The sequence below is a fragment of the Panthera tigris genome, chromosome C2 (assembly GCF_018350195.1).
Source record: "Panthera tigris isolate Pti1 chromosome C2, P.tigris_Pti1_mat1.1, whole genome shotgun sequence".
Lineage (NCBI taxonomy): Eukaryota > Metazoa > Chordata > Mammalia > Carnivora > Felidae > Panthera > Panthera tigris.
In genome coordinates this window covers 72,664,009-72,676,762 of record NC_056668.1, presented here as the reverse complement: position 1 = coordinate 72,676,762, position 12,754 = coordinate 72,664,009, and the positions used below count along the sequence as shown (strand labels likewise).

Genomic DNA, 12,754 nt, shown 5'->3' with positions numbered 1-12,754 from the left:
TCATTATTTACAGAAAACGAGATTAATGCTTTAAAAAAAATTTTTACGTAAAATTCACCTTATCAAGTTTTAGTTCCAATTCTGCCACATCTCCTTCTACTTCTTCCAAAGCAGCCCTAGAAAAAGTAAATATGAAGTAAGTTATCATGTGTTCATTATTTTTTAAGTGCCCCGCACCTCCCACCAGTCCTTCCCCACAACCACCTTCCAGGTTTCCCCTCCCCACTAAGTTATCATTTGTTTAAATATATACTTTATTGCTGAAAAATAACTCTAAATGACAAAAGATATGAATGCTTAAAAATTACACTTCACATTGATAATAATTACCTTAGGATGAAGTATAAACATTTCATAAACATAGAATAGATAATATAATTATTGTTTAAGGTAATGAGAGAAAACATTAGGCTGACTCAAAGCATTCATATTATTCATATTAATAACACTAATTAGAAGTATTTAGCATGTGTTTTGATTTCTTTTTAATGAGGAAGAAATTCTAAACGTTGAGCTTTAACAAAGACTCAGACTTCTTTTTTTTTTATTTAATTTTTAATTTTTTTAAATTTACATCCAAATTAGTTACCATATAGTGCAATAATGATTTCAGGACTAGATTCCTTAGTGCCCCTTACCCATTTAGCTCACCACCCCCCCACAACCCCTCCAGTAACCCTCAGTTTGTTCTCCATATTTATGAGTCTCTTCTGTTTTGTCCCCCTCCCTGTTTTTATATTATTTTTGTTTCCCTTCCCTTATGGTCATTTGTTTTGTCTCTTAAAGTCCTCATATGAGTGAAGTCATAGGATTTTTGTCTTTCTCTGACTGACTAATTTCACTTAGCACAATAGCCTCCAGTTCCATCCATGTAGTTGCAAATGGCAAGATTTTGTTCTTTTTGATTGCCGAGTAATACTCCATTGTATATATACACCACATCTTCTTTATCCATTCATCCATCGATGGACATTTGGGCTCTTTCCATACTTTGGCTATTGTTGATAGTGCTGCTATAAACATGGGGTACATGTGTCCCTTCGAAACAGCACACCTGTATCCCTCGGATAATGCCTAGTGGTGCAATTGCTGGGTCGTAAGGTAGTTCTATTTTTAGTGTTTTGAAGACTCAGATTTCTATTTAACAAAACACATCTAACCACAACAGAGCATCCCTGACAACCAGAAAAGAAAAATTTTTACTTTTATAAATAGTTCAGAAAGACGTCAGCCTTGTTTAATGAACAATTTTGTTTCCAATGTATTTTTAAGAAATCTACTGATTTCTATAAAACTTAGTTAGTACTTGATACCACACACTATAAGCAACTTCCAAAAATGGAAATTTGGAACAAAACAACAGCAACTAAAACTTTTTAGGGTAATAAGAATTTACACTTAAGAGTTAAGATATAACAAAACACAAGTCATCTACTTTAAGCCATCTATCACATTGTCAGATACCTACTGGAAAAACTAGCAACTTCCCAGCAGTTATTTTATGGATTAACCTAAATGTATTTCAAATGGACAGCGGTGGGGGACTAACCACCCAGAAAGTTATTTCGAACTCTGCGTAAGAAATTCTCAATTAGACACCAGGACTAAGAAAAAGATAGCTAAGATAAAAGTTCTATTTCCAGAACTACTCACTTAAACTCTGTGTAACATCCAAATAATCATTTTTTTTAGTGTTTATTTATTTTTGAGAGAGAGAGAGACAGAGACAGAGCACAAGTGGAGAAGGGGTAGGGAGGAAGACACAGAATCCGAAGCAGGCTCCAGGCTCTGAGCTGTCAGCACAGAGCCCGAAGCAGGGCTCAAACTCATGAATTGTGAGATCATGACCTGAGCTGAATAATTCGGACACTTAACCGACTAAGCTACCCAGATGCCCCCCGCCCCCGAAATAACCATTTTTATCAGCTTGTGATTCTACTTCTCCATCTGGTAAGATTTACTGGAAAATAGTTTTTAATCTCCAAAATAAGAAAATTGTATACAACTATAAATTATTCAGTAAAGAGATGCCTATTCCACAAAATAAAATACTCTAGCATAACAGTTTAAAGTTCAAGAAAACAAGAGGTACTGTACTTCCATAGCAGAGAAACAGAAATGCTTCTCCCCTAACTAAAAGTGTCATTTTCTTCAGCAGTGTTTTCACATTATATATTGTTCCCTTCTCCTAGAAAACATTTTCTCCTCACATTAACCTTAACTCCCTTCACCTGCCTATATATGCTACTTACCATGTAAAACTTAATGCATAGAAGAAAACAAACATATCTGCACAAAGATATTCATTGTTTGTAACAAGTTGAAAACCTACATGTCCAACAATAGGAAATAATGTAAACAAATGATGGTACATCCATCCCATTGTGTGAGGCAGCAAGTTTTTAAATGAGATTGATTGATCTCTATCTACTGAGATAGAAACATATACATGCTAGACTATTACATATGGGAAAAAGCAACTTCCAAAATTATATATAGTGTGAACCCAATTTTGTGGAGGAAAAAAACCTCTTGGTTTACGCATAGGCAAAAATCTGGAAGCATATTTACCAATCTCTTAACTATAACTTTGAAAAATAAGGATTGGAAAGCAGAAAGCGTAAATAGGATTTACTCTTTTTACCACTTATACTTCTGGACTGTTTAGAATTTGCAATAACTATGCACATTTCAATTATTTTAAAGCCAATAAAGGGAGAAAAGGAAAAATTCAGACATCATCTTCTCAGGAGGTGGGCCTCTTGGAATCTCTTCCTCCATCCACTCCAGCTTGATTACACATCCCTCCTATGCTCTCACAACACCTCATGCATGTCTCTATCACTGTCCATTTCTCTTACTCATCTGAGCTCCCCATAGCAGTATAGACACTCAAAATGCTTGTTGAGTCAAGAAAGAAACCCCACAATTGTTTACTCTATCAAAAATGTTCTTCATTTACTTTTTTACCTTTATTTAACCTACCTTTACTCAATCTCCAATTTCTGGGTTTTTCAATTTCTTAAAATATTTATTTATTTTTGAGAGAGAGAGCGCAAGGGGGAGAGGGATAGAGAGAGAGGGAGACACAGATCTGAAGCAGGCTCCAGGCTCTGAGCTGTCAGTACACAGCCCAACGCAGGGCTCAACCTACGAACCGCAAGATCATGACCTGAGCCCAAGCCAGATGCTTGACCCACTGAGCCACCCTAGAGCCCCCATCTTCAATTTCTTTCAAGCAAATTAGTTGAAATGACCAGGTCAAGATTTGATTTAATCACTGATTTCTGCTAAACATACAGTTTGACAGAAACTTTATGTATATTCCTCAATCGTATTTCATTGTACAATTCTAAATTGCTTTTGTAAAACAACATTTTTAAAGAGAAGTACAAACACAAAAGAGAAAATGTCATTTAAAAGCAAAGCCCTGGGGCGCCTGGGTGGCTCAGTCAGTTGAGTGTGTGACTTCGGTTCAGGTCATGATCTCGTGGTTTGTGGGTTCAAACCCCATGTCGGGCTCTGTGCTGACAGCTCAGAGCCTAGAGCCTACTTTGGATTCTGTGTCTCCCTCTCTCTTTGCTCCTCTTTATCGCGTGTGTGCAAGCAATCTATCTCTCTCTCTCTCTCTCAAAAATAAATGAACATTAAAAAAATTGTTTTAATAAATAAAGTAAAGCCCTTTGTAATCATATAGTCAAAGAATCTGAAACTTTAGCTTAGAGTTCTTCAACATTTCACCATTTCTTTAAAAAAAAAAAGTCTTTGTTCTTGGTCATCTAAGATATGTGTGAAAAGTTGTAGTCATAGCAAAAAAAAAAAAAACAAAAAAACAAAAAAAAAACTTGTTGTAACATCTAAGAAGCTAATGTGTAAGGCAGACTAGTTAATTGAATATTCCTTAGTATAAAAAGTATACAGAAATATCATCATCTCAGTTCAAATCCTACTCCATCATTCACTTCTCTAAGCTGAAGATATTTTGTCTAAGTTTCTTCATCTACAAAATGAGTAAAGAAATACATACCTAAATGATTTGTAAAGGTTAAATGAGGGACTGTCTATACCACTGACCACAGTATATACCATGACACAAAGAACATGATAAGAGCTTCTATGTCTCCTTTCTCTTATCCCCACATTCTGAGGTGAGTTTTTCCTCCCTATTACTTCTACTCTGTAATGAAAGAGAACCATCCTGGAATGTATGCTTAATAAATGAATGAATGAGTGAAATGAAACAATCTATACAACATTCCTTCAAATATTGGACAACAGATATTATTCCTTTTCATCTCTCCCAAATACCTATTGAACCTATATAACTTTTATAAATGTGAAAGGTGTTAAAAAGGCCAATATTATAGACCATACCCTCCATAGCTTAAAACTTAATAAAAATCATTAAAAAATTCTTAACTGTTAAAACTTAAATGTTACTTACATATTAACAACAAAAGCATGATTAAGTACCAAATTAAGCAAAACATAAAATAATGTTAAAAGAAAGGGGAAAAAACAGAAGGCCATCAGCAAAGTTTCACAGGATTATTATGAACAAAGTTCAGCAAACCACAGCCTTTCAGGCAAGTCTAGACCATAGCCTGTTTTTGTTTTGTTTTGTTTCTTTAAACTTCTAAAGTTTATTTATTTTAGAGAGAGGGAGAGGGAGAGAAAGAGCAAGAGGGAGAGGGAGGGAGGCGGAGAGAGAGAGAAAAAATGAATCCCAGGTAGGCTCCACACTGTCAGCACAGAGCCTGATGTGGGGCTTGAACTCATGAGCTGAAATCATGACCTGAGCCAAAATCCAGAGTTTAACTGATTGAGCTACCCAGGCACCCCCATAACCTGTTTTTATGCCCATGAGCTAAAAATGGTTTTTATATTATTTAGTGATTGGAAAAAACAAAAGAATAATATTTAATGACACAAGAAAATTATATTAAATTAAAATTCAGCGCCTACAAATAAAGTGTTTTGGAAACACAGCCAAGCTCATGCCATATTGTCTATGGCAGCTTCCATGCTATAATGGAATGGAAGAGTTGAGTAGTTTAGGAAGAGAGACCATATGGCCCACAAAGCCTTGAAATATTTACTATTATCTGGCATTTTAGAGGAAAAGTTTACTGACTCCTTATTATGAATATTAAATACAAAAACAAGAATGAAAATCCTTTCTCATATACAAAATACATATAAGAAAATAATTTTTAGGACTTAGTTCTGGTTGACTCTACCCTAACAAGCTGAATAAGCCCATAATTTAGAAAAAAAAAGTCACTTTACTTTTAATAACACCTTCATTATTTTATCTATTCCCGCATCACAGTGTTTTATGATCAACTTAGAAAACAGTTAACTAAAAACATAAAATTAGAATAGGAAAAAAATCTAGCAGCAAGTATTAACACTGAGACATTTCTAATCACATGGTGATCACTTTCAGCTGTGAATTAAATGAAGCTCTATGAGAAGCACAAAAATAGAACTCTCCCTACCCAGATAATTGCACACCCCTGATGTAGCAATAACCTTTATAAACCACTATTTTTATAAAATGATCCATAAAAATAACTAAATAGTATGACTAATATGAGCACTATATTTTCTTTATAAAAGAAAATTATTTGAGAGAAACAAGTGTGATGAAGAATTGTAGCCATCCATTTGAAATCCTAAACACATACACACACAGACACGGAAAAAAAAAAAAAACCCCTAACTTCCACTTGAACCGTGGCAATATCCTCAAAATGGAATTAATAATCTAAGACTGGATCACATGATGACACAATCTAAAATGTAACAACAGGATATTCAAGATCACTAATACGCACATAAATATTAAAGATTAAATATTTAAACAAAGATGGATTTGCGACTCTAAGTAATAACTACCTTCTAAAGAATTAACAAAGATAAAATAAACTATAATGTACAGATTTTGAAACTAACATCTATATTCCTTGTTTTATATAATAGATACATTCTTAAAGGTTGCATATACATTAAATAACCATTTAGATACTGAGAGGAGTTGCCTATATACCCATCATGGCACCTACCATCCCCAACCAACTTCCTCTTTCAGCTCAAGAGCTTTATCTACTGCAGGCAATGCTTCACTATTTATTCTTTGCAAAGAAAGGACAATGGCTGGATCAGGGATAGTCCACTGCCCCAAGGGCAGCCCTGTCTCAATAAGTGGCAAAGCTAGATGACCAAAACTAGAGATGGCTGTAGGATGAGACGGCTCCCTCTACATTTTTGACCAGAGAACACAGAGAGTACACACCCTGGAAATCTGCTTTTTAAAATAAATCTCTCACTAAATCATTTTGTAATGTGAATAGCCACCCCTTTGTTCAGTAAATTCTGGGTCTTTTAGAATTGGGTCTCTTTAACACCTTCATGTTGAGAGGCAATGGGATGGATTTTTTTTTTTTTTTTAAAGAGCCAGTGTTTGAATACAATATTTTACTTACTGCCTATGTAACATCAAACAAGTTCTTTGTGCTTCAATTTCATCTGCAAAATACAGATAATGACATTCTCTTCCATAGAGCTATATGATAAATTTTAAAATACATATAAAAATTTCAGCACAGTGCAGGACACTCATTGGGTATTGAATAAATACCAGCTATAATTATGTATGTTAAAGAAAATACACGATCTCTTTTAATTTTCATTTTATGGGCCCAAAAGGGAAGGAAGCAGTAATTAGATTAATCACGTACTTCCCACATGAATTTGAAGTGGTTTGAAAAAGAAGCAAAAAAGTTAAAACAGCAAATAAAATAGCAAGTCCAAATTACAAACACTTCAATACTCTTGCCATTTTCCAAAAATTGTACGTCAAACACACTTTTCCTAACTTCATTACTTCAGTCTAGGCCACAGTGCTATACTACATGGTAAGATATTATTTGAAAATCCACTTGGTTTTCCAAGGTCGTCAAGGTCAGTTCTGTGTGATTCTTCTAAGAACAAACAGAGCCAACTCTGCAATCAGTACAAAGAAGTATTAAGGCTCTGAATGCATGTTTATTGCATATCAATATTGAGTCACCTTTTAAAAATGACTAAGTCTTTATTTTTGAGAAGTCTCAATGAAATTAAAAGGTCTTTATTGCCCAATATTAGGTTAGAAACGTTATAACTGCTCCTATTTGCTCAGATTGGTCTACTGAGCAAACCTGGCAAAACCCATGAGAAATTCAGTCCTGTAATGGGTAATCTGTATTGTAAAAAACACAGACTAGAAATGGAAATCAAGAGTTTAGTCTAACTCTCTACCAACTAATATGAGTCCCTGAGAACATAATTTAATCTCTCCAAACCACAGTTATCTCATCCATCCAAAGAGAGGAATAGACTGGATTATCTTTATTATTACCTCCGGATCTTAACAATCAATTATCCCGGAATAAGCATTCAAAGGAAAATTAGAACCTAGATTTGATTATCTTCTCCCAAGCAAGATTTCCCCCAGGTCCTCATTCATGCTTTCAACACAGAGAAAAAAAGAAAAACCTATAAGCGATGAAAACCCTCACCAAAATTTATATTGTTAAGTCATTCATCTTTTTCAAACGTCTCCTCTACGTACTTTCTAAAAGATCATAAGTATCGGGGAAGATAGTGGTGGTTTTTTGTAAAATTTTTGTTCAGCTTAACATTTTAGGGAAAAAATTTTTTTTAATTTGTTTTTTAAGTAGCCTTCATACCTAACGCAAATGCTAACACATGGCTTTAACTCATGACCCTGATATCAAGACCTGAGCTAAGATCAAGAGTCAGAGGTCTGGGGTGCCTGAGTGGCTCAGTGGGTTGGGTGTCCGACTTTGGCTCAGGGCATGATCTCACGGTTCATGAGTTCAAGCCCAGCATTGGGCTCTGTGGTGACAGCTCAGAGCCTGGAGCCTGCTTCGGATTCTGTGTCTCCCTTTCTCTGCTCCTCCCCCACTCATGCGCACACGCTGTCTCTCTCTCTCTCAAAAATAAATAAAGCTTAAAAAATTTTTTTTTAAAAAGTCAGATGTCTTATTGACTGGGCCACCCAGGAACCCCAGGAAAAAAATGATTTTATCTTTTGTCCACACACATATCTTTCTGAGTGAACTCCATTATATTTATTTTTTTAAAGATTGTAAACATTATTCTACCATTTCCTCATGAAAAAAAGTAAATCTAAAAAAAAGTAGTTGTGGCATCTGGGTGGCTCAGTCGGCTAAGCATCCGACTTTGGTTCAGGTCGTGATCTCGTGGTTCGTGAGTTTGAGTCCCACATAGGGCTCAGGATCGCTGCTGTCAGCACTGAGCCTACTTCGGATCCTCTGTCCCCTTCTCTGCCCCTCCCCCCCAAAAAAATAAACATACAAACAAAAAACAAAAGTAGTTAAAGGAACACGTACCCTTCTCCCCTCATGTCCTCTCCTGCCGATAACACAATATCCAAAATAAAACCATTCAGGCCAGAAAGGAGCATAATTAAAGAAGCAACCAAACCATAGCCCATGGTGGAGATGCAAACAGTATGGTTCAGGCGAATGAACAGCATACACTCAAGTTATTACTCAAGTGTCAATAACCCTATGAGTCCAAGTCTATCACTAAAAAAAAAGGGTAGCACTCTTAAAATAGTATCCAAATCACCATTCTGCATAGAGAAGTGTAGATGGGAGAAGGGAGTAAGTACAGAAGCATCTGTTCCTAGGGCTCCAGGTTCTCTCCTTAACAGGGGTATCATGGATCTCTATAGAAATAACTCTAAATAAAGTTATTTTTTTATCACAGCCCATAGCAAACATTCAAAGGAAATACTGATAATGTTTTATTTTTACCAGATAGGAAGTCCTTTTTTTTTTTCCTCATAAAAAATCAGTACTATGTTAGAAAGCTGTTTCCATTTCATCCTCCTGCAACAGCCTGAATTTCTTGTCCAGGCAGTTAGTATATGCAAGCAGCTGAAATGCCACTATAATTACAGTGGGAGTTAACATCATTCTACTGTGCCATAAAAGAAGGTGGTGGAAGAAGACATGGTCCTTCTATTGTGCTGGGATCCATACGTCAACAGTGACAGATGACCGGTTAATAGTCCCTTCCAGTTTTCACAGTCAAGGGTGTAAAGCTAGAATGAAGGTATAGTCATCTAAAGGGGGTAAGGTCACTTTAATCTGAAAAAACAGAGGGTTAAGGGAAAAAACTACAAACTTAGAGACTACTACATAATGTTGCTTTCAACTGAGCCCAGAAAAATAAAAGCTGAAGAAAAATGTATTTGTCTTGAAATCACAATAAACTTAGGAAGGTATACCTCAAAAAAAATTTTTTAATTGACTTTCTACAAGTCGGTCCATTCCCAAGAATCTTATCACTACGTAGTAGGTTTTGACATGATAGGAAAATAAAGTAGTTACCGTCACTGTTTAAAGAATTAAAATCAAATGTTCAACAAGAGCAGTTAAACTGCAATGCTTATCATATCAGTGGCATGTCAGGGTCAATACCTTTAGGGAGAAGAGAGCACTGTAAACTTCATGGTACACAACAGGGGGAGAGTAGATCTCTATGAGGAAAGAACATTGTAACTGATAATACTGTCAGGATGACCAAGTATTTCAGATAAGATGGGCCTATCTGCAGACTCACAGTGAGAGAAAGGAGCAAGATTGTAGGGACACTTAGGGCCAAGCCCAGACAAAAATGTCAAAAAGTATAATCAGAGACCATATTCCCCCTTTCATGGCTGTTCTTTTCAGGAACTGGAAATGGTACTTAAGCCACAGGATATCCTGTAAATCAGAGCAGGTAAATAACTACATAAAGGGTCTTTCAGGGTTCTATCGGGGACATGTCTTAGGCTGCTAACCAAATCACACCTATAACTTTTCCAGGCTTCTCCATTAACAACAACAACAACAAAAAATCTGCTTTAGTCCATAATGAAAATAATTTCACCATATATTTTCACTGTTTTATAATTTGCATGGCGCCTGCATGTATGATATAGCAATTGTTATATTAAGAGAAGAATACAGAATAGTAATATGAACTAAAAAAGAGAAAAAAACATTAACAGGAAATGAGCTACAATCCCAGAGTCACAGAATCCTGAACTGGAAGAAACCTTAGCAAACTGCTGAATGTCAGAACTGTTAAATGAAAGTTAATGAATGAAATGAAAGTAGAGTGGCTGTGTTTAGAGTAGTATTTCATCTCCATTAAAACCCTGCAATTTTACAAGATCTGTAAACAGGATCCAGAAGACTACAAATTTAAGAGCCTAATAAACAGGCTCAGGGTTTTAAAGACACTGGTCATACCATGAACTTCAGGCTAGTAAACTTGTGACACTGAAGTACCTTCTCCTCAGTGGAAGGAGCACCTCAAAACCACCACCTCCACAAAGCACCCCATACTCACATCAAATAGAGCACCTGGCACTCAATATGATAAATCCAACTATTGGTCTTGTTGCCCAAACTAAGAGACCTTGAGCAGAAACTACGGTCCATTTAGTTTATTTAGTTACCAAGTAAACATTTGTTTATTGGATGCATAGATGCAGTATTAAAACAATCAAAACATTAAGAACAATTACATAATCTGAAGCCCAAGGCCACTCATGACGGTTATGCCTGCATCTCGGTGTACATGTATTTATGTGTAATTCTCCAGTTCCCTCTTGCTCCAGTTTTTAGTTATTCCAATCTGCCTCTACAGCCTCATATAGATGTTACTATAAAAGTCTTTAGAGAAAATAAAAAAGAATACACAAATAATTGCTTAAACATCAAAACTGGACTTACAATGAAAGAAATTTTGAAAAAGTCAGTTCTTTCCACATACAAGAATGAGCCTATACACCTTACCTAACCATTTGTAGACCTATGACTTCTTTTAAAGTTGAGAGAAATGGGAAATTCTTGTAATATAACACTAGAATATACACTAATATAGGATTTCTAAAACAAGCCTTGAAAGAAACCTCAAAGGAGCTAAGGAGGAATTCACTGTAACACCACCACAAAATTATACTACCATGCATAATCAAATAGAATCCTTAAACATCCAAAGAGAAGAACCAAAATAGTTATACTAAAGTTAGGGGGAATTTTTTGAACAACTTTTTAAAAACCACTACTAGAAAAATTCAGACAAATGAAGAAACTTGAGATTTCCCTTCCTTTTCTCTAACAACAAACAAGACCAAGTATCAATTGCTTGGGATATGCAGATGAAATAAACAAAGATTCCCTGCTCTCCTAGCTCTTACATTGGAAGAGGAAGACAGTCAATAAACAATAAACATAACAAATAAGTCATTTAAATAGTATTTTGTAAAGTGCTAAGTGCTATTAAAAAAACAAAAGGTTGGGGCGCCTGGGTGGCTCAGTCGGTTAAGCGTCCGACTTCAGCTCAGGTCACGATCTCGCAGTCTGTGAGTTCGAGCCCCGCGTCGGGCTCTGGGCTGATGGCTCAGAGCCTGGAGCCTGTTTCGGATTCTGTGTCTCCCTCTCTCTCTGCCCCTCCCCTGTTCATGCTCTGTCTCTCTCTGTCCCAAAAATAAATAAACGTTAAAAAAAAAAAAAACAAAAGGTAAAACAGACGTCGGGGGGCAGAGCAGGGGGCAGGGACAACTACAATTTTAAATAAGGTGGTCAAGATAGTCCTCACTGAGAAAGTGACATTTGAGCAAAGCCTGAAAAAGTGAACCACACAGACAAGGATGTTATGGACATAATATCACACCAATGCAACAGCCCTGGTGTGTTAAGGGAATACCAAGGAGGCCAGTATGGCTGAAACAGAACAAGCAAAAGAGGGGCCCCTGGGTAGGTCAGTCAGTTAAGTGTCCGACTTTGGCTCAGGTCATGATCTCACAGTTCATGAGTTCCAGCCCCACTCAGGTCATGATCTCATAGCTCATGAGTTCCAGCCTCATGTCGGGCTCTGTGCCAACAGCTCACAGCCTGGAGCCTGCTTCAGATTCAGTGTCTCCCTCTCTCTCTGCCCTCCCACCACTTGTGTACCATTTCTCCCTCTCTTTCTGAAATACAAATAAACATTTTTTTTAAATTAAAAAAAAAAAAAAAAAGAACATGCAAAGGGAAGAGATGCAGGAGAGGAAATGAGACAATTAAGGGAGAGCCCCATCACCATTAACAGCCTATGGCCTAGTAGGCGAATGACAAAAATTCTACCTTTACTCTAAGTGAAATGGGGAACCACTGAAGCAGGGAAGAGACACAATATGACTTCATTTTTCAGGAATCACTCTGGCTGCTGTATGGAGAAGATTGGAGGGAAACAAAAAAGGAAGCAAAGAGACCAGTCAGGAAACTAGAGATCATCCAGGTAAGCGATGAAGCTGGTTTAAACTAAATCCAGTCAGTGGTAAGAAATGTTAATCTGGATATATTTGCAAGGTAGAGCTAAGAGGATTTCCTCATGAATTGGATGTGATGTGTGAGCACATGCACAGGTATACACTGAGCAGGTAAATATGAAAATAAGGATGGATTCAAAGTTTTTAGCTGGAATAGCAAGAAAGGACAGAGTTGTAACCAACTGAGATGGAGAAGGCTATGGGCAGAACAGGTCTGGGGAGAAAAGAACGAGAGCTCAGGTTTGGACTTGATCTGAAATATTTATCATATATACAAGTGGTAACATCAAGGTGGATAAAAATGAGTCTAGAGTTTAGGAGTCTGCAATGAGGATATAAGTTTAGGAATCATGA

The 12,754-nt window shown here is 36.5% G+C and overlaps 1 protein-coding gene across 4 annotated transcripts in view; it reads right to left on the bottom strand.

The window, feature by feature from the left end:
- The window catches only part of ACAP2 (ArfGAP with coiled-coil, ankyrin repeat and PH domains 2), a 160,503-nt gene that overhangs the window by 98,040 nt on the left and 49,709 nt on the right, over window positions 1–12,754 (bottom strand). For 3 of the 4 annotated variants that reach the window (XM_042999276.1, XM_042999279.1, XM_042999275.1), the window contains exon 2: window positions 59–116. In XM_042999276.1, coding sequence (XP_042855210.1) covers window positions 59–116 — 58 coding nt within the window. Of the gene's footprint in view, window positions 1–58; window positions 119–12,754 lie in introns of those variants that run through there. The other variant, XM_042999278.1, reaches the window with a different exon arrangement.